The sequence below is a fragment of the Solanum pennellii genome, chromosome 1 (assembly GCF_001406875.1).
Source record: "Solanum pennellii chromosome 1, SPENNV200".
NCBI classification, from domain to species: domain Eukaryota; kingdom Viridiplantae; phylum Streptophyta; class Magnoliopsida; order Solanales; family Solanaceae; genus Solanum; species Solanum pennellii.
Genome location: NC_028637.1, coordinates 89,909,970 through 89,927,985, shown reverse-complemented (window position 1 = coordinate 89,927,985; position 18,016 = coordinate 89,909,970). Strand labels below are relative to the sequence as shown.

At 36.4% G+C, this 18,016-nt stretch overlaps 1 protein-coding gene across 1 annotated transcript; it reads left to right on the top strand.

Moving 5' to 3' along the window:
- Positions 1-3,680: 3,680 nt before the first annotated feature.
- On the top strand, positions 3,681-4,543 carry LOC107027162 (protein DMP2). Its single transcript, XM_015228345.2, has one exon. The coding sequence runs from the start codon at positions 3,819-3,821 to the stop codon at positions 4,341-4,343; it is 525 nt and encodes a 174-aa protein (XP_015083831.1). The 5' UTR covers positions 3,681-3,818; the 3' UTR covers positions 4,344-4,543.
- The last annotated feature ends 13,473 nt before the right edge of the window (positions 4,544-18,016 follow it).

Sequence of the window (18,016 nt, the reverse complement as noted above, 5' to 3'; positions counted from 1 at the left end):
TTCTTGACCTGTTATTTCGTTTGATAACTATGTTTATCACGAGAAGTTTTCCTATTTTCAACACTGGAAAGCTTGGGAGAAAGATTTTTGGAAGAGATTTTTGTGGGAATTCATATTCCTAACTCAATTTTAAATCACTTCTTACCAAATTTGTTTTCTAAATTCTCCAAAATCAAAAAATTTCAAAAGTGGGGATTTTCCCTACAAATTGAAATTTAACACTCAATTCTTACTTGATTTTGATTGAGTTTTCACCCACAAACTCCTTGTCCCCTGAGAATTATGTTTTTTAAATACGAGTCTCTTTTCTCCTTTTCTATATTGAAGAGATTTTTTTAGGGATTTTATGTCACGTCGAGCCTACATTTTGGGCGGGACTGACACTCGGTGATCATTGTTGGCCTCGAGCGAACCCTTGGCCTGACTTACTTAGTTCAGCGGGAGACAACAATCACACTTATAAGGATAAAAGAACTTAACTGAACTGATTAGTAATACTATCTGGAATGTTTTAAAAGTTTAAACATTCAACTTGGCCAAAATGTCAACATAAGTCTTTAACATAAGAATGAAAATGTAAGGACTACTAAACTACTAACTGTCTATGAAGCCTTTAACTTGACTGTGATGAATGTTGGGACAAACCCCATAACATTCTATTGAACTAACTAGAAAACAATAAAAAAATGTCATCCAGAATGCAAAGAGGCTCACCAACTGACTCAGGGATGCTTAACTGATCAACGGTGCGCTGGATGTCGATCATCGTTACCCCCGTCTGCATCATGAACTGGCATCAGTACATTGAATGTAAGAGTATGCGAGTTGGAATGCTAAACGACACTTAAGCTTGAAAAGGAGTAAGAAAGAACACTTACCTTGACTCTGCTCAACTCATGATTTACTAACTTTTATTCAATATATGCAATTTAAAGGTAAATGCAATATAAAGAAAAATTGAGTAAAACATGCTGTGAACTCTGAATGTATACAAGTATACAAATAATATTTGATGTATATGTAAAAATACAAATAACTGATGTATATGAAAATACAATACTTCTGTGGGAGCTTCTCTAACCGACAACCATCACTTAAGAGCTATAGTGATGATACATCGTACTCGGCCATGCTACCCGGCCATCCTAACATTGCCAAATTATAGGACCTGAACTGCCTAATGGATCCACTAGTAAACTGTGAAAAAAATTCATCTAAAAAGTATGACCCTTTTCTACCCATGATGACTACATGGTTTTCATGGAGACTTGAGTTAATCTGAAACTCGCATCTCCAAATCGGTGCTCAATACTACTCCCAAAAATATACTGCTCTTATGTTTTAAAAACATACTGATTCTGTGGTTTGCGATTACTGCTCAAAACTTAGCTTTAAAAGCTCTCTTGGACATCATAGTTTCCCTGCTTGCTTCGTTTTATAAAGCTATTACTTCTGTCTGAAAACTAGCCCGAAGGCTCTTTATTTGTTTAAATGTGAAAACATTTGTAACTCTTACGGATTACTTAGTCCCCTTATTCTTCTTTGAGAATGAACTCAACTCTTTACTCTTACTTAACTTGTAACTTGTAACTTGAGTCTTCAAACAAAGTTGAAAAAGGTTTGTTAGAAACTCTTGAAAACTTTAAGAACTCACTTTGACTTCCTACTTAACTTTTAGACTTGACTCTTAGCTTCTTTGACTTTGATCTTAACTTTCCTTGAATTGAATTATGAATTCAAGGATCATGATCTCGTGTCTATTGATGATTTCATGATGTTTAGATGAACTTTAGAGTGTTGGAACCAACTTAGAATAATAGGTACATCACATAGGAACTAGTACGACAATATGGGGTAGAAATGGAAACTCCAGGTGACCCTGACGCTTTGAGAGGCACGGGGCGCCACATCCTGACGGACAGACACTGTCCTCAGGCACTCTAGATGGCGCGGCGCCCCAGAGCCTGACGGACAGCATCTGTCCTGAGGGGCTCTGGTAGGCGCGGCGCCCCAGGACCTGTCGGACGGATTTTTCGACTTTTCTTCTCCGATTTTCAACCATAAACCCCTCAAACTTTCATGGATTTTCCCCCAAACACTTAGGATCACTAGTATCCTCAATACTCACTAGTTTAGACTCGTAAAACAATCCGAAAACACGAATCAAAACTACTAAAGTTCACTACAACTCTATCAACAAGGTTTCAACAATTGTTCATCAAGAACTTCAAGATTCATCATTCAATCAATACAAAACTTGTTGAATTAAACATATTGGTGTGTGGATGAACAAACCCACACAGAAAGATCCCACATACCTCGATAGGGATCACCCCCGACGAATTCCACTAGCGAAACCTTAGCGTTCTTGAAGAATTCTTGATCTTCCTCTTCTCTTCTTTCTTCTCCCCAAGCCCTAAGCATTCTCAACTTTTCTAAAACTTAATTGGGACTTGGTTTTACCCCTAATAAACCCTTAAAACCAATTAGGAAATACTATGGTGAAAAGACTACTTTACCCTTACTAAAATTCGAATTGGACTTTCCTCAGTCCAACATCCCAACTTTCAAAAGGTGTATCTCCTTCACACGATATAAAGAACTTTTCCTAACTCTTCATGAGCTAGAAGTTATGACCGTTTGAAAATGACCAAAACTTGAAAACTTTTTCCGATTTTTCCTGTTCTTCCCAAAAATAACTATTCTTAGTTTCTTTGTTTAATCCTACCTATTTAGGATTATGAGATGTTACATTTTAAACCTTAGTAATATGGGCATATATGGTTGGAGCCTTAATTTTGATTTGTACTTTCCATTCTTAATTAATTAACATCGCACTATAACCTTTAATTACTATCTAAGGAACAAAATTTCTTTATTTTTCTCCTTTCTAAATCTTCGTAACATCCTTAGATTTAATTAAGGCACAACCTTTTTTTATTTAATTAAGGCACATCCCTCAGATTTAATTAGGGCATGAAATTCTTAATTTTTCTTCTTTTTTAAATCTTCAAAGGGTATAACATCACCTAATATTGATATTTCTAACAAACAAAACTCCCTATTTTTCTCATTTTCAAATGTTCATGGGAAATGAGATTCCTTACTTAATTTCTATTTAGGGCATGAAATATCTTATATTTATCCTTTCTAAATTTTTATAAGGTACTACATTTTCTAATTGTCATTTTAGGGAACACAATTCCCTATTTTTCTCCTTTTTAAATCTTCATAGAGCACGGTATCCCCTAAATTTTATTTATAACACAAACTTCTATATATTTTTTCTTTTCTAAATCTTCATAATTACAAAAACATTCCTTGATCGTCATTTTAGCAAACAAAACTCCTTATTTTACTCTTTTCTAAATCTTCTTAGAAAGACGTTAATTGATTATTATTATTTTTTTCAATTTACTAATCCCAATTATTTAATGATCTCTTACTTGTAGTCTTTTTTACGTGTGGGGTGATAAAATTTTAAACTCATAAAATAATCTAAGGATATTTATAACTCCACTATCATTTGCATTACCTTGAAGTCTTGTCCATCTCCCCAAAGAGTAAAAGCAAAATAAACAAACCCTACTTCTTATATTCAAAGCTCAAACTAATATAAACATATGTTACTTAGAAGCAACAACACACTCTTGCCATCTATAAATTCTACAAAATCCATGCACTTCCCAAAATCATAATCCCCACTATTACAAAACAATAAACAACTTAGTTATTTCAAGTTCAAGTTCCGCTTACTGCTTTTCATTTTGACAGGACCAGGTGCTTGTAACTCGCTCTCGCTCTCTCTCTCCTAGAAAATGGCAAAACCTAATTATACCTTGAAGGACAAAACCTTAAGTGGCCTAGGCAATCTCATAAGACTCCTCCCAACAGGAACAGTGTTCATATACCAAATACTAAACCCTATTCTCACAAACAATGGTCATTGCACTATCATCAACAAGTACCTATCAGGCATCCTCATTGCCCTTTGTGGTTTATCTTGTGGATTTTCTTGTTTCACCGATAGCTACACCGATAACGAGGGCTCAACCCACTATGGAATAGCTACAATGAAGGGGCTTTGGCCAACATCTAAATCAATGGACACAAGTTCATACAAAATAGGTGTAGGTGACTTTGTGCATGCATTTTTTACTATGGTTGTTTTTGGTGTTGTGACTATTTTGGATAGGAATACGGTGGATTGTTTCTTTCCGGCGTTCGAGTCGACGGAAAAGACGTTGATTATGGTGTTGCCACCGGTTGTTGGTGCAATTTCTAGTGTTGTGTTTATGGTGTTTCCTAATAAACGTCATGGTATAGGGTACCCTTCCAACTAATTAATAGCCAAGATAACTAAAAAATGGAGTTATTCTTGAGTTTAAAATATTTTACATTAATTAATGATTTGATTGAGTTTTGTGTTTTGAGAAAGGTTCTTTTATGTTGGTTGATTTATTTTATTTTATACTAAGGTGTGTGTATATGATGTAAATCACATGAAATGAATTTTATAACATTTGGGGTTTTAAATTTATTACTTTGTTGGTTATACAATGAGCTTGTTTATCTTGGAAGTGTTTTGAGTTATTTTTTTAAAAATGTATAATAGTGCTATATTCTAGTAAAAATCATACATCACATTTTGACTATTTCATCAAGTAATATAAAACGGAGGAAGTAGCTTAAAGCTTAAGTTTACTTTAACGAAATAATTAACTACCTCTCCAACTAATTAACAAAGTAAAATACTAAGCTGTGTATCTCTTAGAAAATACAAATGAATTTGTTTTTTTTTAAAAAGAATCAACGATAAGCTTATGCACATATATATAAAGAAGTTCGTAATTTCTACATGATCTCGATTCCATCTTCATATAATAACTTTTCAATATCATGTTCTTATAGTACTGTTGATATAAACTTTAGATTTAAATACTACGTAATCGTATAGAATATGTATATGCATATTTCCACAATTAATTTGTCACGTATGAATAACAATGAACTTTAGTATATGTTATTGAAACGGATAATTAATTATTTGAAGAAAAAAAAAAGGAAATGGGAATAGAGATACCTGGAAGCAAGAGTAAGCTATTGCTTCCTGATAGAATGTATGCTTTCACTTAACGAGTAATGGACCAGGTCCCTTACTTCAACTCAGAAAATTACCAGAAAGTTGAATGCAGTAAAATCAACACAATGATTTTACGTGGAAACCTCCTTGCTTAAGGGAGTAAAACCACGACCTGTCTCACAGGATTTTCAATCGTTTTCACTAATCTTCAAAAGCAAAAGCGAAACACGATTACACCAAATGTAAGAAAGAGTTATCAATCTTACCGTTAAGCAATAGACCTCTATTGCTCAACAAGCCAAAGTAGAAAAACAATCTACCCACTAAGCAATCCCACCTGGACAACCTAGACTTTTAACTCAACACACCAATTCCTTTATAGATTTAGGAGTGGTTTACAATTTAAGAACAAGAGAATAAATTCCTAAAACAACTAGACGAAAAGCTCCAGATGTTGCTGTTGTTCGAGGAATGATTCTGCCTTTTGCCTTTTTGTTAGCCTTTGCAAGAGTTCTTGAAAAGTGTTTATCAAGTTGCAAAAACTACCAAAAAGTGTTTAGGAAAGTGTCTTTTGTATTGACAAGTCCCTTTCCTAAACATCTTGCCATTGGTTGGAAAGGTCACACTTTCTGACGCCATCGGGAAGTGTGCACCTACTTTCTGTACTATCTCCAGCTGGCAGTCGACTGGCTCACTCTCAAGAGAGCCTGGTACCTCTACTAGGTCCCTGGGTTTGTTTCATCTGCAATACTTCAAACAAGACACCTGCAATACTCAAGTAGAAAACCCGGTACCTTTATGAGGTCCCTAAGTTTGTCAAATCATCAAAACTACAAATAACATTTTCCCCCTTTTTGATGATGACAAACAATGATATGATCTGAGATCTTCACCAGAGTCGTTCCCCCTGACATTGTATTCCCCCTTTCTGCATATTCCCCTTTTTCTTAATATTCCCCTTTAATGCATGTTCCCCCTTAATGTATGTTCCCTTTTATTCCCCCTACTTACAGTTTACTTCCCCCTTTTGGCATCATAAAAAAGATATGCAGTAAACCATTGAGTCAACATAAATATTGTACAAGATCAGAGCTAATCAGCAATCAAACAGTAGAGGACAAGCATTCACAAAAGAAACTGGGAAGAACAACAAAGGAATAAAGTAACCAACAAGCCATTATAACATTAATACATTAAAAGCAAACTAAAAATCCATTAACATGAGAATTTGCCACACAAAAACAACACAAGGAGGGATTGATTGACAGGTTTAGGAAGAAGGGGGGGTCTTGGATAGGGACTGGATAACAAGAGTGAGTCGTGCATTGGCAGCATCATTATCCTGGATGGCCTTTTCTTGCAGGGCAGTTATCTTCGCCTTCAACTCCTTGTTCTCTTTCTCCAGAGCTTGTGCAGCTGAAGAACCAGGTCCCTCAGTTTGTGCAGTAAGAAGCTCTGCCTTGAGTACAGCAATTTCAGCCTCTTTACCACTCAAACGCACAGTGAGTTCCTCAGTCTCATGTTTAAGCTTATCCAGGTCCGCAAGAAGTTGTGCCATTTTGCTTTTTGGCAAGCCTCTGCCTTCAATGCACTCACATTCAACCAAGGTGTGCTCAGAGATGGTCTGCTTGACTGTCCCCACCTTTCCAATACCAAGAGGAATCTGAAAGTGTGTGAATACTTTAGTGAGAAAGTATCCATATCCCATTCCATGTACTCCTTTCCTCTCGATAACTGTCTTGTGAATGTGTTCAATCATAAGACCAGGAAGACTCAGAGCCTCAAAGCTGCACAGCATCTCCATGATGTACAAGTCAGCAGCAGTAGCAAGTGTTCTCTTTTCAGTTCGAGGGAGAACCACTTTGTTGACGAACTCGAAGACCAGCTGATACTCACTCTTCATGAGTTTCTTATAGATCCCAGCAACCTTGGTTGTGGGAGTCTTTGAAATCAGAGATGCAAATTCTGAAGAGCAAGTTTTCTCCTGCACGGACCGGGTCCCCTCAGTAGGCACTCTGAGTATTTTGCCCAACATCTCCTCATTTAAAGAGATGGCAATATCGTTCACACGTGTGAGGAGACTCCCATCCTCCAGAAATTGAACATTGTAATAAAACTCACGGACCTCTTCTTCATGGAGGATGGGGGATTGCTTGTTGAACAGGTGCAACCAAGACTGGATCTCCACCATGTCGTGCAGAGAGTCCATGCCTGGAAGAGTGATAATCCCCATATCAAACACTCTACCAGCAAGAACTGCTTGGTTCCTCAGACTGTCAACTATTTCCTGCATGTTGACATTCTCACTTTTCTGGGCTTGAGAACCAGGTCCCTGTGTCCGCTTTCTCTTCCTTTCAGTTTTCTTCCCTTTTGACTGTGACTTCTCAACCTTCTTTGTAACCACTTCTCTTTTCTTTTCTGACTTCTTCTTGTCACTTTTCTTTTCAACCTCTTCCCCAGACAACTCAACCAAATTTTCTTTGGGTATCTTAAAGTGTGATACCTTGAAAGTTCGTGCACTTCTGACTGCGGCAGCAGATCGTGCACTTGCCTTCAAGGCATCCCCCATTAATTTCTGTGCAGCAGACCTTGTATTAGGTCTTCTCTTAGGAGCCTCCTCCACAACCTTTTCTTTCCCTTTTCTACTCTCCACCCTCCATTTTAAAGGTTCTTCTTTACTAGCAGATTCAGATGAAGAAGAAGAAGAATACCGCCCTAAATCTGGGGTTTTGTCAAAAATGGGTTGAGAAGGCCTTACCTCTTCTCTTTCAAGAGCAACAGTGTGTTCTGTTCTGGCCTCTTCCCTCATCATTGCAAGACTCTCAATCACGAGTTCCTCACTCGCTGCTAGAATATTTGACTCTGAAGCCCTGTGTTTTGGTAGATCTCCCTCAAACATGTTGTCAGGCAACATGTCTTCACAAGTACCAGGTACTGTAGAAGTGTTTAGATCAATGGAGAAGAACGGGTTATCTGGAGCATTTTGTGAGGGACTGGGTGGGAGAGGAGTGCTGGCTGGAGCAGGTGTTGGAGAATAGAAGGCAAGAGGTGTAATTTCATCAAGTGTGCCCAGCATTTGCGTCGAAGAAGATGACGAGGAAGACATGGTTACGATACAGGAAGAACGCAAGAGAGAAGGAAGACAGATTTGCCTTTGAATGTGAGAGGTCTTTGTGATAAATGAGAGAGATAAAGTTTCAAGATGAATGAGAGTTTCAGGAGAAAAGACCCCTTTTTAAAAGAAGTGAGAAGGTGCCAGGTCCATTGATTAGGCGCGTCGTTTGAGAGAAAAAACGATTGGACTGATCGGTCAGAGTAACCGATGACTGACACGTGGCATTTTCAACGGTCAAAATTTTTAGTTTAAACTTAATGTAAAATGCTAACCTGGACAGGTACCAGGTACCATGATAGAGTTTAACTTCATTCCTTAATTGTTCTAACCTCTTCTTTTTGCTGAGCAGATCCCTATTGAAGGTATACCTACGAAAGGTACAAAAATGATCTTGAGCAAATATTTAAAATTCACACAAAGGATACCTGCACAACAGTTCTAACCATCGAGGGAATATTTCTGTTTGAAGCTAAAAACATCACTTGGAGATCAACATCCCCAACTTCAGCCGATTTCTCTCAAATTGGTCCTTGCTGAGAGCCTTGGTGAAGATGTCTGCAATCTGTTCCTCCGTTGGACAGTATGTGAGCACAATATTTCCCTTCTCAACATGATCTCTCAAAAAATGATGTCTAACATCAATGTGCTTTGTTCTCTTATGATGAACTGGGTTTTTTCCCATACTCACAGCACTGGTGTTGTCACACATTAGAGGGATTGCTTTAATGTGGATTCCAAAATCTTCTAAGTGTTGCCTGATCCACAGCAACTGAGAACAACAAGCTGCAGCAGCTACATATTCAGCTTCAGCAGTTGAAAGAGCCACAGAGTTCTGCTTCTTAGTGCCCCAAGAGATAAGTGAAGATCCAAGGAAATGAGCCATTCCAGAGGTGCTCTTCCTGTCAACTTGATAACCTGCAAAATCAGCATCTGCAAAACCAACCAGATCAAAAGTATCACCTGCAGGATAAAAGAGAACCAGGTCCCCTGTTTTCTTCAGGTATCTGAGAATGCGTTTTGCAGCCTTCAGGTGTGAATCACGAGGACATGCTTGAAACCTGGCACACATTCCTACACTGTAAACAATATCAGGTCTGCTAGCAGTCAGATATAGCAGGGAGCCAATAATTCCTCTGTACATTGTCTGATTCACAAGGGGATCAGATTCTTCTACTATCATCTTGGAATTTGTTCCCATAGGAGTGTCAATAGGTTTGGAATCAAACATGTTGAATTTCTTCAAAAGCTCTTTGATGTACTTCTCCTGGCATATTGAAATTCCATTTGATGATTGCTTGATTTGCAGTCCCAAGAAAAATGTCAGCTCACCCATCATGCTCATTTCAAACTCTCTTCCCATTAGTGATGAGAATTCTTCACACAGGTGTTCTGAAGTGGCTCCAAAAATTATGTCATCCACATAAACTTGAATGATAAGCAATTCTTGTTCCCTTTTTAATAAGAACAAAGTATTGTCTATCTTGCCTCTTTTGAAATCATTCTTCAACAGAAATTTTGACAGCCTTTCATACCATGCTCTTGGAGCTTGTTTCAGACCATATAGTGCCTTGTTTAATCTGAACACATGATTTGGTAGCTCTGTATCTTCAAAACCAGGAGGTTGCTTGACATATACTTCCTCCTTGAGATCTCCATTCAGAAATGCACTCTTCACATCCATTTGATACAGCTTGAATCCCATAAAAGCAGCAAAAGCTATTAAGATTCTAATAGCTTCCATTCTGGCAACCGGTGCAAAAGTCTCATCATAGTCAATTCCTTCTTCTTGATTGTATCCTTGCACTACCAGCCTGGATTTATTTCTAGTAATAGCTCCACTTTCATCAAGTTTGTTTCTGAATACCCACCTGGTTCCTATTATTGTTCTGCCTTCAGGTCGAGGAACCAGGTACCATACCTTACTTCTTTCAAACTGATGAAGTTCTTCTTGCATAGAGTTGATCCAGTCTGCATCACTTAATGCTTCTTTAACATTCTTAGGCTCAATGGATGATATGAATGCTGAGAATGCAACTAGATTTCTTGTTTTTGATCTAGTTTGAATTCCAGAATTCAAGGGAGAAATGAGATTATCAAGAGGATGTGATGAACTATGCTTCCATCCTGACCTTGCAGCAGACTGATTTGGCAGACCATCATGATCTTCTTCATCAGGAGTGACATCATCTTCTGGGGGTTCTGATGTACTCTGGCTGGAGTTTTGAGTAGTACCAGGTACCCTATCATCCTGTTCAACCTCAGCATCTTCCTCAGGTAGACTGTGATTCTGATCTTCACAATCATTTTTCAGTTGTTGATCTGCATCAGTTTGAGCGCCTTCAATCTTCTTGGATGTTAGCATTTTTAGCACATCATCATCATCATTTGATCCATCACTCTTCAAGCTTCCATTTTCATCAAAAACAACATGAATGCTTTCTTCAATGCATTGTGTTCGCTTGTTGAATATTCTGTAGGCTTTGCTGGATGAAGAATATCCAACAAATACTCCTTCATCACTTCTGGGATCAAATTTTCCCAGATCATCCTTCCCATTGTTCAGCACAAAACATCTGCATCCAAAGGCTCTAAGGTAATTCAGCATTGGCTTCTTGTTGTTGAGTAGTTCATAAGGAGTCTTGTTTAGCACAGCTCTTATTAGACACCTGTTGGTAACATGACATGCTGTGTTAACAGCTTCAGCCCAGAAACTTTGAGGAAGATTTGATTCAATAATCATAGTTCTGGCAATATTCACCAAGGTTCTGTTCTTCCTCTCCACTACTCCATTTTGTTGAGGAGTTCTTGGAGCAGAGAAGTTGTGGCTTGTACCATTTTCCATACAGAATCTATCGAGAGTTGAGTTTTCAAATTCTGTCCCATGATCAGATCTAATACTGCAAACAACTTGATTCAATTTGGTTTGAATCATTTTGAAAAATACCACCAACTCATCAGCTGTATCTGCCTTTGATCTCAAAAATCTCGTCCAGGTGTATCTTGAATAATCATCAACAATCACCAAAATATACTTCTTGCCATTTCTGCTTTGAATCTTCAAGGGTCCACACAGGTCCATATGCAGCAACTCTAAGGTTCTTGATGATGTTACCTGATTCTTGGGCTTGAAAGATGATCTGATTTGCTTTCCTTTGACACAAGCTTCACATATTTTATTTTCAGCAAACTTCATCTTAGGCAACCCTCGGACCAGGTCCTTTGAAATCAATTTATTCAATAAAGATGAACTCACATGTCCCAGCCTACGATGCCAGAGATCAGCATTTTCATTTTGAGCACTGAGACATGTCAAGTCATCTCCATGAGAGATTTCCAAGTTTGCCACATACATATTTTTACTTCTGTGTGCAGTGAGAATTACCTTGTTTGTAGTTAAACTCACCACAGTGCATTTCTCAGAAGTAAACTTGACTTCATTTCCTTTATCACAGATTTGTGAAACACTCAGCAAGCTGTACTTCAAACCATCCACATGGTAAACATTGTCGATTGAATCTTCAAGAGATCTTCCCACTTTCCCAACTCCCAAAATGTACCCCTTCTTGCCATCGCCAAATGAGACTCCTCCTCCTTGGAGGGTCTTGAGTGAGAGGAAGTTATTTACATCACCAGTCATATGTTTAGAGCAGCCACTATCCATATACCAACACTGACTGCTGCTCCTCTCACTCACCTGCACCAAAAGTCACTTGTTAAGCTTGGGAACCCATTTCAGCTTGAGTTCCCAGTAGGCAGACAAAGGAGTGATCAGATTGTAATTTGCCCAATACGGTAGACTTTGAATCCTTCTAACAAAGGACCTAGGAGCAGGAACAGATTTTTTCTTTGAAAATCTGTGAGTTGGGACAGATTCTGTAGGACCAGGTCTCTTATTTGGTACATTCTGTCTTTCAGCATAATTAGAGTATCTTTCACGAGAGTTTTTCCAGCTGACACACTCTTTTTTCAAATGTCCATTTTTTCCACAATGCAGACACAACAGATTATCAGACACAAACACATACTTACTGTGAGGATTATAAGGAGGACTTATGTTTAGACTTCCTAGTCCTTTCTTATTGAAATTACTCTGACTTGTCACATTTGACAATAACTTTGATGATTTGGTCCACTTAAGAGAATTTTCAAGTTCCTCCTTAAGTTTAACAACATCCTGTTCTAATTTGTTATTCTTTTCAAGTGACAATCTGAGATTTGTCTCAGAGTTTTTCAATTTTTCCTCAATTTCAGCTTGCAAGCTATTTGGCTCTCCATTTAGTTTTTCAGCCTTTTCAGTAAGCTCACTCAACTGATACTTAAGTTCAGAATTATTTAACTCTAGAGACACCATTTTTGCCATTGTCTCTTCAAGTTGAACTTTGTTTTCAGAAAGAATTTCAAGTTCAGCATTAATGGCATCTCTTTCAGATGTTAGCTCTATCACAGAATCTAACATGACTTTTGACAAGGTTCTTAATTTCTTAAGAGAATATTTGTCCAAGTCAATTTTCATGTCAAGAAGAGTTACCTGATTGTTCTCTTCTTCATTTTCTGTGTGTGCCATGAGAGCAAACATTTCATTGAAGACAGTTTCCTCCTCATGCACAGCAACCATAGACACATCTTTTGACTCATCAGGATCTTCTGAATCACTTGAAGAATCCCCCCATGCAGCAAGAGCCCTTTTTACAACCATATCAGCAGCAGCTTTACGATCTCTGTTTCCAAGTACCAGGTCCCTTCTGTTTTCTTTGTCACCCCTGTGCTTTTGATGTTCCTTGTTTTCAGTCTTGAGCAAAGGACACTCTCTGATGAAGTGCCCAGATTTTCCACACTTGTAGCAAGTATCACCTTGAGCAGTATTTCGAGTCCCATTAGTTCCCTTTTTATACATTTTGTTTTTTCTCACAACCTTTTGGAATCTACTGATGAGATATGCCATATCATCATCATCACTTGAATCTTCTTCTGATTTATACTTTAACATCAGAGACTTGTCCTTCTTGACTTCCTTTTTTGACAAATCATAGCTTCGATTCATCTCATGTGTTTTAAGATTTCCAATCAACGCATCCATGGTCAGCACTTTCAAGTCCTTGGCTTCTGTAATGGCATCAACTTTGCTCTCCCAAGACTTTGGAAGAATTCGAAGCACTTTTCTGACTTGTTTGGTCATGCTTATGGGTTCACCCAGACTTTTCAGCTCATTTGTAATGGAAGAGAACTTGGTGAACATCTCATGTATTGTTTCACCTTCCTTCATTTTGAAGTTTTCATATCGTGAAGTGAGCATGTCAATCTTGGATTCTTTGACTTGTTCAGTTCCTTCATGAGCCGTCAACAAGCTATCCCAAATCTCTTTAGCAGACTCACAGGCTGACACTCTGTTGTACTCATCAGGTCCTATCCCACAGACCAGAAGAGTTTTAGCTCTGAAACCCTTTTCAATCTTTTTCCTGTCAGCTTCATCATATTTCTGCCTGGGCTTTGGAACAGTAATGGTCTTTTCTCCATCTTTTTCTTCCATCATGGGAACAAAGGGTCCATCTAATATAATATCCCATAACTCGCTATCTTCAGCCATGAGATAGTCATGCATTCTAACTTTCCACCAACTGTAGAAGTGTCCATTGAAACGAGGAGGTCTGTGTGATGACTGACCTTCTTCGAGGTTAAGTGGAGCTGCCATTCTTAGAACAAAATCACTTCCTTGGTGTTAACCAAATAGGTAGTGCCTGCTCTGATACCACTTGATAGAATGTAAGCTTTCACTTAACAAGTAATGGACCAGGTCCCTTACTTCAACTCAGAAAATTACCAGAAAGTTGAATGCAGTAAAATCAACACAATGATTTTACGTGGAAACCTCCTTGCTTAAGGGAGTAAAACCACGACCTGTCTCACAGGATTTTCAATCGTTTTCACTAATCTTCAAAAGCAAAAGCGAAACACGATTACACCAAATGTAAGAAAGAGTTATCAATCTTACCGTTAAGCAATAGACCTCTATTGCTCAACAAGCCAAAGTAGAAAAACAATCTACCCACTAAGCAATCCCACCTGGACAACCTAGACTTTTAACTCAACACACCAATTCCTTTATAGATTTAGGAGTGGTTTACAATTTAAGAACAAGAGAATAAATTCCTAAAACAACTAGACGAAAAGCTCCAGATGTTGCTGTTGTTCGAGGAATGATTCTGCCTTTTGCCTTTTTGTTAGCCTTTGCAAGAGTTCTTGAAAAGTGTTTATCAAGTTGCAAAAACTACCAAAAAGTGTTTAGGAAAGTGTCTTTTGTATTGACAAGTCCCTTTCCTAAACATCTTGCCATTGGTTGGAAAGGTCACACTTTCTGACGCCATCGGGAAGTGTGCACCTACTTTCTGTACTATCTCCAGCTGGCAGTCGACTGGCTCACTCTCAAGAGAGCCTGGTACCTCTACTAGGTCCCTGGGTTTGTTTCATCTGCAATACTTCAAACAAGACACCTGCAATACTCAAGTAGAAAACCCGGTACCTTTATGAGGTCCCTAAGTTTGTCAAATCATCAAAACTACAAATAACACTTCCCTTCACCGTAATTAAAGTAACATATATTATCATAGATAACGAAAAATTTCAATATAACGATCAAGTTGGTATGATCACATTTTTATCATATTTTTTTCTTCTGAGCCTATTTTATTCTTATTACTCTCTATCTTTTTTATAGTAGTTTTACCATATATGGCCATATCTTATTTTTTTTATAGATTTATTATAATGATATGTGACATTATGTAACGACACAGAAATATGCAATCTATCTAAATTATTTATTAGAATGACATAATGCGAAACAATATAATACAATATATTATGATATAATTGGGGGTAAACATTGAGAGCTACTTTCTAGTTGTTGAAATAATTTTCTGACTTTAGTAAGCATTTTGTAGCATCAGCATGATCTAATTAAGTGCAACCGTGACACAATTTTAGGAACCACACCACATTACTTGTACGTATACCAATAACTTTTTTTCTAGTAGTTGCACCTATGATTAATTATAGACTAATATTTATTGAGTTCGGAGCCTAAAGGATATAAAATAATAACAAAAATTTTAAAACGGTATATAAAATTTTATATAAATCAAAACGGCAAAATCGCTGCATCAACAGCGACTTACTCCACCGGAAAAAGCAAAATCGCTACCTCTGCAGTGATTTTGCAAAATGTGAAATTTTTTTTTTAAAAAATGAAATCGCTGCCTAGGCAGCGATTTTAAAACTTTTTTAAAAAAAATTTGTTGCCAATGCAGCGATTTTAATTTTTTTTTAAAAATAAGGCAGCGATTTTTAAAAAAAAAATTTTAAAAAATAATGGAGGCAGCGATTTAAAAAAAAAATTTAAAAAAATGTTATCGCTCAGCGATTTTATAAAAAAAAAAGAAATTTTAAAAATGTTAAATCGCTGCCTTGGCAGCGATTTATAAAAAAAAAAATTAAATCGTTGCCTTTGGCAGCTATTTCCATTATTTTTTAAATTTTTTTTTTTTAAATCGCTGCCTAGGCAGCGATTTTGTAAAAAAAAAAATTTTTTTTATTTAAAATCGCTACCAGGCAGCGATTTACCTTATTTTTTAAAAAAAAAAATTTAAAAAATTAAAATCGCTGCCTTGGCAGCGATTTTTTTTTTAATTTTTAAAATCGCTGCCTAGGCAGCGATTTCATTTTTTTAAAAAAAAAATCACATTTTGCAAAATCGCTGCAGAGGCAGCGCTTTTACTTTTTCCGGTGGACTAAGTCGCTGTTGATGCAGCATTTTACCGCTTTGGTTATTATAAAATTTTATATACCATTTTGAAATTTTTGTTAATATTTTGTACCCTTTAGGCTCCAGACTCAATATTTACCAATAAGGTTGGTGGATTGGTAAGTATATGTTCATTTTTATCTTATAAGTTTTAGGTTTGAGTTTTTTTGGTACGAAGTTAGCTTTATTAGAGAGTATTTTATCCTTCAATATAGGATTTTCTGATGCGAATTTAAATTTAGCAAGACTCCAATGTGAATACTGGACACAAGAGGAAAAATAATTAAATTATATACTAATATTTGAATGTATCATTCTTCAAATTGTATCATCTAATTAAATTAGAGTTTCTTATGGATTCAAAATTAATTGTTTCATTACGTGTAAAATACTGTCGTATGTTGTGGATATTTCTTTCTCATGCCCCAGAAATTTTAAAGAGTAAAGCAAAGAAATGGAAGATGATGTTTAACATAATGTCAGATATTTGACCTAATTAGCTTCTGATATGTAATTATTGAAACTATCAATTGATTAGCATCTACATTAGCATACTTTATGAAATTTATCCATTTTTGTCCATATTTTCATGGGTTAAAATTTGGGTGAAGCTTAATTATATTTACCCAATTAAAATATAAATTATCTATTTTAATAAAATATGGATTAAATTGGTTGATATTATAAATATGGGCTCAAAATTGTCAGTTGTAGTCAAACCATATGTTTGGAATAATATTCGTTCAATTGCAAACTCTAGTTAAAAGTACCAAATAACACGTCTTTTAAAGCCAATTAGATATTCTAACTTATTAAGAGAAGTAATGTCAACATCCTGTCTAACAAACTCGGAGCTGATTCAAGTCATAATCGAACACGATGCTTGTTTGATAGACTTAGTTAAAAAATAAAGTTGTGCCTTTGCTATAGCTATAGCTTTATGATTAAATTAGTCCCTTACGTATAGGTGTTGAATTATTCTTAACCTAAAAACTAATGAAAAAATAAAAAATTTGTTAAACTTAACTGTGGGTCCCACACTTGGTGACCTTCTTCCTCCATCATCTTTTTTCACCATTTCTTCTCTTCCTTCGAAAAATTTTATGTTGTGTGAGGTATGTAATGTAATAGTTGTATGAGGAATTTTTTAATAGAAAAAAATATATTTAAGGTCTCATGTCTTTACGACCTCTCCTTTTTTCTTCTCACTCCTCCATCCCACCTTCTATTTACCCCTCTCTTTAATATGAAGTACTTGATTTTATATATTAGTTTATTCTTATTTTTAATTTAGCTTATTAATATTAGTTTGTTGGCTAGTTATTTTATAACATGTTATCAGCACGAGACTCTGCCATCTTGAGCCATTTTAAATAAAAAAATATGAATATGCCCCAAATTTAATTTGGATCAATGATCAATCATGAAGATATTATGTAATTGATAGTGGAACAACGCACACCATATTTAAAGATGAGAAATCGCTTAGAAGAAAAGGAAATGCTACTACAATTTCTAGTATTCGAACTTAATAGAAGGCTCTGGAAGAGCTACTATGTTCTTGCCTAAGAGGACAAAACTTGTTATAGAAGACACATTGTTCTCTTCTAAATCCCCAAGAAACTTGTTAAGTTTTAAAGATATTTGCCGAAATGGATATCATATTGAGACAATAAATGAAATTAATGTCGAATATACCTTGGCATTACCAAGATTGTCTCAAACCAGAAATATGCGTTGGAGAAATTGTCAACTCTATCTTCTGACTTATATTATACAAAAATAAGTACAGTTAAAACAAATTCTATCGTAAACCAGAAGTTTACTGACTTAAAAACTTTTTTGCTTAGGCATGACCGAATGAGTCATCCTGGATCAATAATGATTAGACGAATCATTGAAAACTCAAATGGACGTCCATTAAAGAACCTAAAGATTCTTACGTGGTGATGAAATTTCATGTGCTGCTTGTATCAAGGAAAATTGATTACTAGGTCATTACCAATGAAGGTTAACATTG